The 16,944-nt window shown below is 43.0% G+C and overlaps 1 protein-coding gene across 2 annotated transcripts; it reads right to left on the bottom strand.

Annotated features, from left to right (window-relative positions):
• Positions 1 to 1,077: 1,077 nt before the first annotated feature.
• On the bottom strand, positions 1,078 to 10,745 carry LOC124257396 (orexin/Hypocretin receptor type 1-like). 2 transcript variants are annotated; one of them, XM_046691442.1, is made up of 4 exons: positions 10,626 to 10,730; positions 4,040 to 5,464; positions 2,839 to 3,970; positions 1,078 to 2,678 (listed from the first exon to the last, which is right to left on the bottom strand). In XM_046691442.1, the coding sequence occupies exon 2, from the start codon at positions 5,451 to 5,453 to the stop codon at positions 4,167 to 4,169; it is 1,287 nt and encodes a 428-aa protein (XP_046547398.1). In that variant the 5' UTR covers positions 5,454 to 5,464; positions 10,626 to 10,730; the 3' UTR covers positions 1,078 to 2,678; positions 2,839 to 3,970; positions 4,040 to 4,166. The 2 variants fall into 2 exon arrangements, with proteins under 2 accessions (XP_046547398.1, XP_046547399.1); XM_046691443.1 differs by having other exon boundaries at positions 2,839 to 5,464; positions 10,626 to 10,745.
• Positions 10,746 to 16,944: the final 6,199 nt, after the last annotated feature.

Genomic DNA, 16,944 nt, shown 5'->3' on the forward strand with positions numbered 1-16,944 from the left:
GCTTAACACAGGTAGCACAGTGTAGGACTAACCAGTATATTTCAAATCTCAGTAAATATACGACGAGTAATTCACATTATTAGTCAAACAGTAGAATGTTTACAAACATGTTTTAGAGAATATTACACTCATTTACAGAAGTAAAAGTATACGAAGAACGTCAGTGATGTTAGAGAATTACACTATGATAGGTAATCGACGTAAGATAATGGTTTACACATAATTGAGTAGAATGCGTCTAACACATCGTTACCAATACACTGCCCGTGTGGGCAACATACATGCCGATATAGTCACAGTACATATTTAAAGGTAGGCTCTCAGATTGGAATATCCACAACACATTTCGTAACTGCTAGTATAATTTAGAAACTTAAAAGCTTGACGCTGATTGGCTAATTAGAAAGATCCTTCACATCAACTGACGGACTTGTGAGATCTTATCGGACTAAAGTACAATTTACAAACGACTTGTCGTTTATTTTGAACCAGTTAAGCAGAGGTAGCCCAATGCCCATGAAGTAGCCCAAGTAGCCCATGCTCATATTCGTTTGGATGTAACATCCTATGTTAAACGCAGCCGTTGGTTCCTACGTTGGTGGAGAACTATCATCAGAATGGACTTTCCTAAACTAAACCACAAAGTACTTCAGGTTCAATTTATACTGTTTCAATACAATGTAATGTTACAAAAATGACTTTAAACCTCATAATGTCAACCTTTCTGCATTTATACGCCTTTAGATGGCACTTAGAAACAAGGACTACGCCCAAAGTCAAGTTCCCCTATGATTGACGCAAAACACACATGCGACCATAATGTCAGTGAAGTCTCAGGACGTCTGTCACCCTACCCCGACGGCAATGAAAAGTACACCCCCGAGGTAGTGTAGGGTGTGTGGGTGTGGGTGTGGGTGTAGGTGTGGGAGTAGGTGGATGTGTCACTCACACACATACACTCCTGTCCATTTGCGGCTTATAACAACATTCACAATGTAGCTATTCTACGTGTTGTGATGTTCATACTGTTAGTATCCCTACGTCTCCATTTGATGACAGAAATACAACACACCCAGGTTAACAAAGATGAGGTTTTATTTGACACAAAATTAAATGAGGAATTGATGTTACAAATGTGTATTGAAAAAGTATTACATTGAAAATAACATTCAGAAAATTGAGACTCAAAGATTTATCTCTTGAATACATGCGAACTAAATCAGAGATGAACAAATAAAATATTTTCTATTTCACTGGTTTCCGTTCCACGTGCTATCGTTACTTAACTTTTAAGCGTGATTCACCTGAGATACAAACTTCTTTCACACCCCAGAGGCGGGAAACCCACATGAAGTAACTGTTGAACACTGTGAGGTCGAATTATGCTTCGTATTAATCATCATAGCAGAAACAGATGTATGTTGATTCGATCCTGGTTTGGAATACAACATGAACTTAATATGATATCCCTTGTGTGGTTATCGCCGCAAGTCCAACAGTAGCTAAAGTACCTGTCTTCATTCATTGCTGTACCAAACATAAAGACGGTGTACAGGAATGTACGCCTGGCAATGGTCAGGACTGTAGGAAATTGGTGAACAATTCTGTAGTACCTGTGCCGACATGACACGGAATCGGAAATGGTAGCTGCTTCCCTGAAATTAAAGGAAATTGTAAGTCCTCCTGTCTGAGAGAAGACAATCCGGTGATTTGAAACACAGACGGAATTTCCTTGTGTTATTGAGTGTGTGTGCAATTCCCAACTTCCTCCAGTCAGAGCAGATGTTATATATGCGGTGAGTCACAGATGAAGCACAACTTTCCCTGGACAAAAGCCATTGTTGATCAAGGTCGTCCAATAATGAATACTGTACAGAGGTTGCAATGAAACCTGTATATTTTCCAATCGCGTTACACTTAACACTGTCCACTCACAGTAAAGTCCCATGTTGTCACAGAGAACACTATCAACACACAGTGCACTGATCTATGTTGTCATACACACCACTATCTACATACAGTGCACTCTCCATGTTGTCATATAGAACACTATCTACATACAGTGCACTGATCCATGTTGTCATACACACCACTATCTACATACAGTGCACTGATCCATGTTGTCATACAGACCACTATCTACATACAGTGCACTGATCCATGTTGTCATACACACCACTATCTACATACAGTGCACTGATCCATGTTGTCATACACACCACTATCTACATACAGTGCACTGATCCATGTTGTCATACAGACCACTATCTACATACAGTGCACTGATCCATGTTGTCATAGAGAACACTATCTACATACAGTGCACTGATCCATGTTGTCATAGAGAACACTATCTACATACAGTGCACTGATCCATGTTGTCATACAGTGCACTGCGAAATGTTGTCATACAGAACATTGTCCACAGACACTACACTGTTTCATGTTGTCATCCAGACCACTATGTACATACAATGCTCTCTCCCATGTTGTCATACAGTGCACTCCCCCATGTTGTCATACAGAACATTGTCCACACACAGTACAGTGCCCCATGTTGTCATCCAGAACACTATCTACATACAGTGCACTCCGAAATGTTGTCATACAGAACACTATCTACATACAGTGCACTCCGAAATGTTGTCATACAGAACACTATCTACATACAGTGCACTCTCCATGTTATCATACAGAACATTGTCCACACACAGTACAGTGCCCCATGTTGTCATCCAGACCACTATCTACATACAGTGCACTCTCCCATGTTGTCATACAGTGCACTCCCCATGTGCCCCATGTTGTCATACAGAACACTATCTACATACAGTGCACTCTCCATGTTGCCATACAGAACATTGTCCACACACAGTACAGTGCCCCATGTTGTCATCCAGACCACTATCTACATACAGTGCACTGATCCATGTTGTCATAAAGAACGTTGTCAACACACACTGCACTCCCCAATATTGTCATCCAGACCCCTATCTACATACAGTGCACTCCCCATGTTGTCATACACACCACTATTAACATACAGTGCACTCACCATGTTGTCATACAGACCACTATTAACATACAGTTCACTCCCCCATGTTGTCATACAGACCACTATTAACATACAGTGCACTCCCCCGTGTTGCCATACAGTGCACTCCCCATTTTGTAATACAGACCACTATTAACATACAGTTCACTCCCCCATGTTGTCATACAGACCACTATTAACATACAGTGCACTCCCCCATGTTGTCATACAGACCACTATCAACATACAGTGCACTCCCCTATGTTGCCATACAGTGCACTCCCCTATGTTGTCATACAGAACGTTGTCCAAACATACTGCACTCCCCCATGTTGTCATACAGAACAGTGAACACTATCCACACACTTGACACACTCCATAAAAATGGTAATCGTATTCATTCACAATATTCTGACTGTCAATGTGACCTGCACATCAATTGTGACGTGGCCATGTACGTCTTGTTGCACGAACCTGCGTGTGTATCTGCTCTAACAATCGCCATGCACAAATGCACACCAGAATCAGTTCTAGCTCATATCAAGCAAACCATAATATTTGAACAGCAGCCATTCATATCTGCACATCTGTTCTAACACCTGCCGTGGAATATAAGTATATCGGTTCTAACACCTGCCATGGTATATCTGTTCTAACACCTGCCATGGACACCTGTATATCCGTTCTAACACATGCCATGCGAACTTGTATATCTGTCCTAACACCTGCCACGCACACCTGTATATCCGTTCTAACACATGCCATGCGAACTTGTATATCTGTCCTAACACCTGCGACGCACACCTGTATATCCGTTCTAACACATGCCATGCGCACTTGTATATCTGTTCTAACACCTGCCACGCACACCTGTATATCTGTTCTAACACCTGCCACGCACACCTGTATATCTGTTCTAACACCTGTCATGCACACCTGTATATCTGTTCTTCTAACACCTGTCATGCACACCTGTATATCTGTTCTAACACCTGCCATGGACACCTGTATATCTGTTCTATCACCAGTGACATGACCATGTAGCTGTGTTCATATACACCCGGTGATTCACCCAAGTGTACTCTCGCCGTTTTCATACCGTCATTTCCCGCACTTTCTTACATCAAATCACTCACACCTTGGGTTTTGAGATAGACAGCGAGGCGCATCTCTTCTGGCAAATCAATGCTCGAAAGAGAGCTTTGGATTCTTTCCTGAAGCGTGGACTACAGAACCCGTAGATGAAGGCATTTGAGATGCTGTTGAGGAAGTAGGATCGCACAAAGATGTTGTAGAAGATGAGGGCCGCGGTGCTGGCGTCACCTAGGAAGGTTTTCTTGGCCGCCTGGACTCCCTTTAGGATGAGGTGAGGGAGGAAACTCAGAACAAACACCATCGTGATGAGGAACAGCATGAAAGTGGTCTTCTTGCTCCTGGAATCCTGGGCCCCCTTTTGGATACGCTTCATGAAGGAGGGTTTCCGGCTCAGACTGACATCCTTGGCATGGGGATCTATGGACGCGATGGAATACTCCGACGGACCTTCGTCATAGGAGGGTCTGTCCATTTCAGGCGGAGATCTCTGTGATGAAGGTGAAACTGGCATTTTGTCGCTTCCGGAAAGACTTCGCGACCGTTGAAGACTTTTGCTCGTAGAATGCTTTCTGAATTTCTTCTGCTGCAAGACTTTCCTCCCGATGAGGGTGTAGACAGCTATCATGGTACCGAAGGATATGATGAATATAAGGAACAGGGACGCATTGTATATCGTTGGATACTTTGTAACTCTGTATTCATCGTCCGTGGAACATTCAATCCCTTTGATAGCTTGATACTCCGTGTCAACAGACCTCTTGCCGTAGATGACGCTAACGGGCCATGAGAAGAGAACTGAGAGGAGACATGCCCCAAGTACGACCTTCCGGGCCCCATTTGTCTGTAGCTGCTGTTTCAAAGGGTGACAGATGCGTCTGTAACGGTCGACAGCAACCGCCATCAGCGTGAAACCGGATGCCAAGGAGGAGAAGGTGGTACAGAACCGTTCTGCTTTACATAGTGCCACAGCTTCAAACGTGAAGGAAAACCTTAAGTCTACTATTTCCCCAGGCACTGAGAAGAGGCAGCTAAGGAGGTCAAAGAACGCCAGCGACACGACGTACGTTCTGGTAGTACTTGGGTTGAACTTCCGGAAGTGGACGTACAAGACCAGACAATTACCCACTAGGCCAACGATCATCAGTATCCCAAGGTACACTATAACCGGAAGTAGCTTTGTTGCCTCCTCATTGCTTAGTCCGTCGAGGTACTCTGATTTGTCGATGTTTGGATGAGTACTGGTAGTTGACACTGACATATTGTCGGTGTGCAGCCGTATGGAACTAGGATACCATGTTGTTGAATTGTCTCTTGGAGGCTCCATGGCGATCCCACCTGTAAGAACAAAAGACAGGTGTTGTAATGCCTGAATAGTTATTAACATTTGCTCTTTTTGTTTGTTTGTTATTATTGTTGGCTCAGCAACAATCCACCTGCGGTCTGTAAATAATCGACGATTAGACAATCAAGTGATTGACATCATGAGCATCGTATTTGGTTCATCATGACTGGTATACAATGACAAGACACCCGAACCCTGATCACCCGACCCCGTTAGTCGCCTCTTACCACAAGCATGGGTTGATAAGACCGATCTAGTCGGGATCCATCCTCGATAATCTCCAGGGTATACCTTACGATCACTCTCCACTATACCCTGGATGCATCCACGGCTTGGCCCGATGATTTTATTACCTCCCTTTGCTGGCTCTGCATTCTCACTGTAGCAAATCAGCTAAGCCGCCGTTACATCCGAGCTTACCAATGTCAACAAAGATAGCGGTCGCAGTCGCGAAGGTTTATTCGCAGTGCCACTCAGATTTTTGGGGAAATCATACAGACAAATTGACAGATCTGAAACTTTAAAAAATATATTTAAAAAACTCCTTCTACCACTTTCAGAGTACCTCTGCATCAATTGTGTTGCCCAGTTTAAACGGTTAGATAATTTAAGAAGTGAAGGTGAGTTGTGATTGGTTCGCTCAACTTCCCAGCGTAGACACCTGATTGGATAAAATGCCAGCAAAGGGAGGTAATAAAATCATCGGGCCAAGCCGTGGATGGTCGGGATCATCTCGAGTTTTAAAATAAAACAAACCTTAGCGTATGGCGATAGCTGTTTCGTAACACATGGCATCCCTTGAGGCACTGAGTGGATGTACACTGTGTTAGAATAGACAGGCCAACACTGTGTTAGAATAGACAAGTCTACAGTTTACAAATGTTTTCACTGTCTTCACCTTTGGAACAAGTTGTTAACGGCTTCAGTTGAGTACTGCGTAAATAGTATTACAATATACATTAATTTCGCCGAAACTCGTCTCGCCAAGAGGATTGATATCCAGCTTCCGGCCAGGAAGTGCGGAAATGACAAAGGCTCTGTCATTGACCTTCTGGACGTCGGCTCGAGGACACGTAGGACAACATTCTGACCTTGCTAACAATTGGATTTTGGATGTTCTGTGATTTTGTCCTGTGGGCATTTTACTTTGATTATAGCCTACTTCTTATATTCAATGTCTACACGGATAGAAGAAGTATTGACCAATACGCTTCATGGATATGAGATGCTTTCGTTTTGTCAAATCTGGCCAAAGGTTCAACACTTACAAATCATTCCATATCATTCCCTCTTCATCAGAAATCTGTTTTGGAACATGGCATTGATTGACTGATTGATTGATTGGTTGGTTGGTTGGTTGGTTGGTTGGTTGGTTGGTTGATTGATTGAGTTAGTCCCGTTAGTCGCCTCCTACCACAAGCGTGGCTTACTGAAAATCAGTTCTAACCCGAATCTACATGTGTGACATGACTATGGGATATCCGTAAAAATACATCAGAGTACTGAGAATGTTTATATATAAGAGAGTTTATTGTTTTACCGACCAGGGGACCAGCGAAAGTGGACATTTCCCCTATTCCACGTCATTAGTGGGGCGGTGGGGTAGCCTAGTGGTTAAAGCGTTGGCTCGTCACGCCGAAGACCCGGGTTCGAATCCCCACATGGGTACAACGTGTGAAGCCCATTTCTGGTGTCCCCCGCCGTGATGTTGCTGGAATATTGCTAAAAGCGGCGTAAAACCAAACTCAGTCAGTCAGTCAGTCCACGTCATTAGTATTTCTTTCTGTCAGTGAAATGTTGGTTTCAAAGAAATAACGTGTCATTAATAAACGGTTTTACAATTTAGACAATGTTGCCATCGTCAGCGTTTTGTTATGATGTGGGTGTGTTTGATAAATAGAAAATACAGATGTCAAATATAGATATAGATGAAAAAATATTCATGATATCATCAGTTTATTTAATCTCTTATTCATGAACTTGATGTAAGTGTGAATTAATCAATAATTAATTTGCAGATGAAAATGACAAATCTGTAGATGCCGTACTGGGCAGATATTAAAGATGAGAAATATTAGATGACGATGACGGATGGTGAGTGAGTGAGTGAGTGAATGGATTTACGCCGCCTTTTAGCAATATTCAAGCAATATCACGGCGGGGGACACCAAAAATGAGCTTCACGCATGTGGAGAATCGAACCCGGGACTTCGCATACAAGCAAACGCTTTAACCACTAGGCTACCCCACCGCCCCTTACTCCACTGAGAAACTTATGTTACATTTAACCACTTTCTAAATGGCATCGTCTATTCATACGCCACAATGCAATTATCACAGTTCTCAATTGCTGTGATTGTAGGTGTATGCTCAAATACATTTATTGGTTGTTGTTTAAAGCCGCAATCATCAATATTCCAGCTATATGACGGCTGTCTGTAAATAATCGACAATCCAGTGACCAACAGTATGAGCACCGATCTACGCAATTGCTATATGATGACGTGTGTCAACCAAACCAGCGAGCCTGACCACCCGATCCCGTTAGTCGCCTCTTACGACAAGCATGGGTTGCTGAAGACCAATTCTAACCCGGATCTTCACGGTCAATTTATACCAAGACACCATGTCTAATTGACTGATTTTAATAGCAGGATGCAGGTATATATATATTCGGATTCTGGGAAAAGAAGGATGTCTAAGTTTAGTTTCATCATTCCTCATTGAAATCGTAAAAATGCCTTTTTTGCCTTTTGAAAGAGGATGTAGGTATATTTATATTTTCAGATTCGGAGAAAGGGTGTCTAATTTTTCAAGTCAAAATATTGATTACACAACAGTCTAATTTCCTGCTGACTGATGTTTAGCACTGATATGGTTTCGTAATACAAGGACTTAAACATATTGACGCACCATTTCCGGGGAAGTTATTAGTGTACATTAAACACAGGATTTCCAGGGCCCCGTTCCTCAAAGCGATCGTTGCGCAACGACAGTCGTAAGTCTATGTTAAAGTATGGGAGTTACGATCACCTAAGCGCTACGATCGCTTCGAGGAACGGAGCTCAGAGCCCCGTTCCTCAAAGCGATCGTAGCGCAAAGTTGATCGTAACTCCCATACTTTAACATAGACTTACGACTGTTGTAGCGCTACAATCGCTTTGAGGAACGGAGCCCAGGTCTTTACTACACGTCAGATGTCTGATTAATGTGTATATCTGATATCATGTTACAACCCGGACACGCAGTTACTGCGATGCTATCGTCACCTTTCTCACGTACACACCAGATGAGCGACAATGGCCTCTCCCGTTTCTTAATAATGGAGGGTCATCTCCTGCCAATACAGTGTCGGTGTGTGTATGGGCAGAACACTTCGCTCGTGTTAAGGAATCAACAATGTAATTATTACAAACATTATGGAAAACACTGAAGCTGAAAACACTAACAATAAAAACTGGAAACTTTAAGTCCAAAATACAACTGTGATTTGCTTCATTTTCAGCGAACATCAGACATGGGAGTATGCTTTTTATCGGTTCCTGAAAGTATCGGTAGTCGGTACACATAACCCTCGTTAATCCCGACCCCCGCAAAATGACGATGTATGGTTCTGTAAACTGGACACGTGTTTATCCCAGAGTTACACGGATGCCAGGCCGCTTTGGGTTCAGTAACCAGTATGAAAGTTGACAAAGCTCCGCGCATCATCCACATCCCCTGACGTGTCAGCACTTTCTAACACTGCGTGCGCGCACACACACGCACGTACACAAAAAGAAAACAGAAACAAAAAAATAAACAAAAACAAAACAAAACAAAAAACAAAACAAACAAACAAACATCGTAAACCTGACTATTTGAACCCAGAAAAGTAGTGTTTGGACAATACATGTAGTAACTATGTATAGCACAGAAGTGCAGCGTGAGATCGATACATAGCATGTCACACAGACCCTGAAACAAATACATCTAATATAACCCACGCAGGCCAAGATTTCTGCAGTTTCGGGAGATTAAGAAAGTCTCTGGGCTCCATCTATATTTGAAATATCAGAACTGGTTTTAATCTCGTTTCGAAAGTATGCCGGGTAACCATGCATGGCGCCACAGAGACACCAAATCAATAGACGTGTTGTTAAAAACAACACTTAAGGTATTATTCACACCCTTAACCTTCGTCATTTCACCTTGATTTTTCATCAGACGGAAACAAATTAAAATCTGTTAGTAATGTGCCCATTAATGATCCTATTAAAAACACGGTTTTTAAGGGTTAAAAAAATCACTGATTCCATTGAACGGAGGATCAAATGAAAACATTTCCACAACCTGTATTCGTCAGTGGAGAATGACGGACTGACTGAGTTTAGTTTTACGCCGCTTTTAGCAATATTCCCATGTGGGGAATCGAACCCGGGTCTTCGGCGTGACGAGCCAACGCTTTAACCACTAGGCTACCCCACCGCCCCAGTGGAGACTATAAGGATGGGGCGGTCAAATTTAGGTATTGATGACAAGTCAGATAAATAACTCCTCCATAACATGTTAACTCACTGTCCGATGGATTGAGACTGGCCCTAACAGATACAGTATAATGTTGTCGAGTGGGGAGTCTGTATGTTTCCATGTTAAACCCAATGTCAAAAAAAAAGAAAAAAGAAGAAGAAAAAACGATACAATAAAAAATGTAATCCCCCTACCCCCAAGTCATAAATTATGAATGGTTCCTAAAAACTGAAGATGTACACCACTTAGCCATTTTCGTTGATCCTCACGGCATGGTCACTTTGGTAGATGCGCTACCTCAAACCGCATGTCACCCCACCCACCTCTCATTTTGTACCTTTTGTACTTTCTGTATATGTTTTTCAAATGGCTTAAACGATATATATGTAACCAATGTTATATGTGTCTTGGTAAAGTACACATTCCATAATATTTTGAGTTGGTCGCATCCGGGATTGCAACTAACACTCTCAGAGAAAGACAACTACTAAATAAATATTAATTTTGATATCATATGATTGATACTTACTTGTATATTGCCATGTGTAGGAACAACGTTTGATGTATTAAAATGTTAAATGTTATGAATAACATTGAAAACGATCGAAAAACTATAAACCAATACTGTAAAACAACTACACTTACCTTCTTTACTAACAATCAATTCTTCCCTCCGCTGCAATACACCGCTATAGATATAAGGATTTGCTGTTTTAGTAAACACTGCCAGGTCACATGGTCCATAGGCTGTTTCCGGGTCAAAGGTTGTATAGTGTCAACTACAAGACAATGGTCTGCGCATCCCATTATGAGTGGCATTGGTCGGAGCTATCTGATCAGCCAGCTTCCGGAGCATTCATGTCGAGTGATGTGACTCAAAAGCTGTGTAACGGTTGAGTCAGGCTGAAACATTAATGATCATTCTTCGTATGGAGTGGGAGAGGCGAGTTTGGAGCTCTGCGTATTGCAACGTGAGTGAGTGAGTGAGTTGTATGTAACTCCGCTTTGAACAGTACATGGAGTGAGTTGTATGTAACTCCGCTTTGAACAGTACATGGAGTGAGCGAGTGAGTGAGTTGTATGTAACTCCGCTTTGAACAGTACATGGAGTGAGTGAGTGAGTGGTATGTAACTCCGCTTTGAACAGTACATGGAGTGAGTGAGTGAGGTGTATGTAACTCCGCTTTGAACAGTACATGGAGTGAGCGAGTGAGTGAGTGGTATGTAACTCCGCTTTGAACAGTACATGGAGTGAGTGAGTGAGTGAGTGAGTGGTATGTAACTCCGCTTTGAACAGTACATGTACAGTGGGTGAGTGAGTGGTATGTAACTCCGCTTTGAACAGTACATGGAGTGAGTGAGTGTATGTAACTCCGCTTTGAACAGTACATGGAGTGAGCGAGTGAGTGAGTGGTATGTAACTCCGCTTTGAACAGTACATGGAGAGATGGAGTGAGTGAGTGAGTGAGTGGTATGTAACTCCGCTTTGAACAGTACATGGAGTGAGTGAGTGAGTGGTATGTAACTCCGCTTTGAACAGTACATGGAGTGAGCGAGTGAGTGAGTGGTATGTAACTCCGCTTTGAACAGTACATGGAGCGAGTGAGTGAGTGAGTGAGTGAGGTGTGTATGTAACTCCGCTTTGAACAGTACATGGAGCGAGTGAGTGAGTGTAGTGAACAGTGGTATGTAACTCCGCTTTGAACAGTACATGGAGTGAGGAGTAACTCCGAGAACAGTACATGAGTGATGTAACTCCGCTGAGTGGTATGTAATGTAACTCCGCTTTGAACAGTACATGGAGTGAGTGAGTGAGTGAGGTGTATGTAACTCCGCTTTGAACAGTACATGGAGTGAGTGAGTGAGTGAGTGAGTGGTATGTAACTCCGCTTTGAACAGTACATGGAGTGAGTGGTAGTAACTCCGCTGAGTACATGGAGTGAGTTGTATGTAACTCCGCTTTGAACAGTACATGGAGTGAGCGAGTGAGTGAGTGGTATGTAACTCCGCTTTGAACAGTACATGGAGTGAGTGAGTGAGTGGTATGTAACTCCGCTTTGAACAGTACATGGAGTGAGCGAGTGAGTGAGTGGTATGTAACTCCGCTTTGAACAGTACATGGAGTGAGTGAGTGAGGTGTATGTAACTCCGCTTTGAACAGTACATGGAGTGAGTGAGTGAGTGGTATGTAACTCCGCTTTGAACAGTACATGGAGTGAGTGAGTGAGTGGTATGTAACTCCGCTTTGAACAGTACATGGAGTGAGTGAGTGAGTGAGTTGTATGTAACTCCGCTTTGAACAGTACATGGAGTGAGTGAGTGAGTTGTATGTAACTCCGCTTTGAACAGTACATGGAGTGGAGTGAGCTTTGAGTGAGTGAGTGAGTTGTGAACAGTATGTAACTCCGCTGTAACAGTACACTAACCCGCTTTGAACAGTACATGGTGAGTGAGTGAGTGAGTGTAGTCCCGCTGTATGTAACTCCGCTTTGAACAGTACATGGAGTGAACAGTACATGAGTGAGTGGTATGTAACTCCGCTTTGAACAGTACATGGAGTGAGCGAGTGAGTGAGTGGTATGTAACTCCGCTTTGAACAGTACATGGAGTGAGTGAGTGAGTGAGTGGTATGTAACTCCGCTTTGAACAGTACATGGAGTGAGCGAGTGAGTGAGTGGTATGTAACTCCGCTTTGAACAGTACATGGAGTGAGTGAGTGAGTGAGTGGTATGTAACTCCGCTTTGAACAGTACATGGAGTGAGTGAGTGAGTGAGTTGTATGTAACTCCGCTTTGAACAGTACATGGAGTGAGTGAGTGAGTTGTATGTAACTACGCTTTGAACAGTACATGGAGTGAGTGAGTGAGTGAGTTGTATGTAACTCCACTTTGAACAGTACATGGAGTGAGCGAGTGAGTGAGTGGTATGTAACTCCGCTTTGAACAGTACATGGAGTGAGCGAGTGAGTGAGTGGTATGTAACTCCGCTTTGAACAGTACATGGAGCGAGTGAGTGAGTTGTATGTAACTCCGCTTTGAACAGTACATGGAGTGAGGTGAGTATGTAACTCCGCTTTGAACAGTACATGAAGTGATGAGTGAGTGAGTTTTATGTAACTCCGCTTTGAACAGTACATGGAGTGAGGTGTATGTAATTCCGCTTTGAACAGTACATGAAGTGATGAGTGAGTGAGTTTTATGTAACTCCGCTTTGAACAGTACATGGAGTGAGGTGTATGTAACTCCACTTTGAACAGTACATGGAGTGAGTGAGTGAGTGAGTGGTATGTAACTCCACTTTGAACAGTACATGGAGTGAGCGAGTGAGTGAGTGGTATGTAACTCCGCTTTGAACAGTACAGGGAGTGAGTGAGTGAGTTGTATGTAATTCCGCTTTGAACAGTACATGAAGTGAATGAGTGAGTGAATTTTATGTAACTCCGCTTTGAACAGTACATGGAGTGAGTGAGTGAGTGGGTTTAGTTTTACGCCGCACTCAGCAATATTCCAGCTATATGGCGGTTGTCTGTAAATAATCGAGTCTGGACCAGACAATCCAGTGATCAACAACATGAGCATCGATCTACGCAATTGGGATACGATGACATGTGTCAACTAAGTCAGCGAACGTGAACACCCAATCCCGTTAGTCGCCTCTTACGACAAGCATGGGTTGCCGAAGATCAATTCTAACCCGGATCTTCACGGGTAGAGAATGTTTAGAATGTTTAGCTGCTACTGTACCCAGACTGTGGCTAGCAACATCAGCCGGAACGACATTTACGTCAATATCTGTGACGTGGCACATTGTGTGATCGTACACGCGCGTTAACCGTTGTTCGTGCTATCAACCACCTGCCCGGTTCGGACTCGGCTATTTACAGTTGTCATGATATGAAACATTGCAAACCTTAGCATCATTCAACGTCGACTTACCTGCTTCACTGATAATGTTATTGTAAACGTACCTTTCTCAATAACTTTACATAAGATCACATGGCAAGAAGTAGACTTGCAGAAAGTGCACAATTACAAAATATTGGTGTGCACGACACAGGGATATCCTGCCGCAACATCGGGGCTAACCTGAACATTGACCACAGTGTTATTAGTCGACCTGTGAGGAAACACGTGGGACACAGGGATGTCCTGCCGCAACATCGGGGCTAACCTGAACATTGACCACAGTGTTATTAGTCGACCTGTGAGGAAACACGTGGGACACAGGGATGTCCTGCCGCAACATCGGGGCTAACCTGAACATTGACCACAGTGTTATAAGTCGACCTGTGAGGAAGCACGTAGCACCGGCGAAGTAAAGGATCGTCCAAGACCCGGCAGGCCGAGGAAGACCAATGACGTTGGTAACCGATAGTCACCGAATCCTAATTAGGGACCGTTCATAATTTATGGCTAGGGGTGGTGGTGATGGTTTTTATGGAGAAGCATGTACAATGTGAATGACCTACCCTAAAATGTATGTACAAAATAAGTGACACCCCACCCCCCTGCATGTCATGTACAAAATCAATTACCCCCCTCCCCTTGCCATAATTTCTAAGCATAATTTTAAACATATGTTTATGTACAAAATTGCTGATCCGCCCGGGAGTACGTCTGTACAGACGGGCAGTTGGCGTCGGGTTCATTGGTATGACGAAAGTCGCTATCTTACCCTTGCCCCTGGAGTGTGGAGAGGTCGTTACGGGACTTATCACCAATAGATGTTCCATGCAACTGAACCTTTGGGGGAGGGTTGATGAGGGGTTGCGTTTCGTATGACTGGAAATTCTGACTGGATCTGATCACTAACTCGTACACTCAATGGTCAACGCTATTAACAGGATCAACAGAATACACTCAATACCGCCGTCGTGCCACACTTTGACAACCATCTCCTTGCCTGTCGCCCGATATTCGTGGACTAAAACACTAGACCTCACCGATTTCGAGCCGTCATCGCCCGTTGCCCAGAACAACGCCATCGGAACATTACCATGGCCCGCAAGGAGCCCCTATACGATCCCCACCCATCACGTTAGGGACAATATCAGGCCTTATATAAAAATAGTTTTGTTTCTCATTACCGCCGGACCCGACCCTAATGTAAATTTCCTCAGAAATCAAGGGGGTTTGGACATAAATTAAAATAAAATAAAATGTAAAACTAAAATCCGCCCACCCGACCATTTAGAAAAAAAAATGATGAGAAGAGGATATTGTTTTATGTGTCCTTACATAGGACCTGCAGATCCCTCTGTTGAACATTACCAGACTTTCATGTGGAATAGATGCTGAGAATTCAACGTTTGATTGCTAGTATAAGGAGGGCTGTTATCTGTGTGAGGTTGGCTGCAGGAGGCACAGGTGTGGTCTCCAGTGGTAAGGTCATACAATCGCAACAATCAATAGTTTAGAACTGTGATAATGACATTGCTGGCTATGAATACCGTATCACAATGTCATTTATAGATAGCAGTCAAATGTAACATAAGTTTCTCAGTAAGGGGCAGTGGGGTAGCCTTGTGGTTATTTAAAGCGTTCGCTCGTCATGTCCAATACCCAGATTCAATTCCCCACACAGATACAATGTATGAAGCCCATCTCTAGTGTCCCGAGCTGTGATATTGCTAAAAGCTGCTCAACTTGTTATATTCTAGGCGTTGTCATTGTGACCATACTTTCCGTCATTGTGGATCATGACGTTTTTGTCTATTCCTCTCAGACTGCAGGTAAATTGTTACCAAACCACAATTTCAGTTTCCAATTTGTTTTAATCACAGTAGATTATTTTAGTTACTCTCATATAGAAATGTTGCATGACTATCCGATTTCATCTCCTTTTTCAACAAACATAGGCTGCTTGGGATCAATTTGAAACCTGGAAACCCCATGATATAAACTAACTGCAGAGTGAGTGAATATTGCTTTAAGCCGCATCAGCAATGTTTCAGCTATTCTCAAAGACCTAGCTGCAGACATATTTGTACAGTCTATGGTCAGCCCAAGAGGATAATTTTATCCAACTTAACGAGTGGCAGGCAATTCACCATGTTCCACACAGTGACATTAGAGTTAAGGATTACTGGAAGAATATGCTAAAAAAAGGAATTACAATCATCTCAGTGCCAAGCTCGCTTTGTATAACAGGACAAGAGTGTCCCAACAACACACTTTCAAAATTCACAACAAAATCGGGTTCAGTTTTCAGTTTTAATTTCAATATACATGTTAATACAGTTCAACATTCCCTCATATTTTGTTACAATTCATATGTATCTACACTGATTTCTATACAATAAGACCCTGTACCTCTCAACAAGCGGAACTGTTCCATCAACAAGTGTTAGTGTACACAAAGTGTTAGCATGACACACAACAGTATAATGTGATGAACAATGTGTGATACACTGAAGCTACCTTCCTATGAACATCGCTTAATCTCTGCATTAAATGAGAATAGTGCTCCATGATCTGGGGCCCATTTCCAGTCCATGTCTCAACCAAATGACTGTGTGAGGTCATGTCTCTGTGTGATAGTGGTAATCATTAACACAACTGAATTGAGGTCAAATGTGGCATGTCATCCCCCTTGAGGGATTAACAGACCTGACCAGTTCCTTCTTTGAGTGGCATTTTCAGAAGCTTGAGAGTCAGATAAGGACAAACTTTATGGATGAACAACTTCTATAGTCTGGTGATGCCATGTTTCGATACAGATTCTTGTATTGTTGTTCATCCAGAAAGTGAGTCCTCTTCTGATCAGTTCCATTTAGGTCCAGAACAGGGGTGAATGAACTGTTGTCCACCTGGCAAGTCCACAGTCAAGTCTAGGGGCGATCAAAGGCCCTTATGTTTCCTAAGGTAATGGACAAGAAGTGTCTCAACAGATACTGTAATGCTGTGAAAGGGTAGGATCCCTGGACAAAATATGCAAGGGGACTGCAAACAGGGCAATATTATCT

The sequence above is a fragment of the Haliotis rubra genome, unplaced genomic scaffold (genome assembly GCF_003918875.1).
Source record: "Haliotis rubra isolate DU_JTF1 unplaced genomic scaffold, ASM391887v1 Scf66, whole genome shotgun sequence".
In the NCBI taxonomy this organism is placed as follows: domain Eukaryota; kingdom Metazoa; phylum Mollusca; class Gastropoda; order Lepetellida; family Haliotidae; genus Haliotis; species Haliotis rubra.

What these genes read in the sequence shown, in the direction of transcription:
- LOC124257396 (XM_046691443.1), bottom strand. Translation starts at nt 5,453, where the DNA reads ATGGAGCCTCCAAGAGACAATTCAACAACATGGTATCCTAGTTCCATA.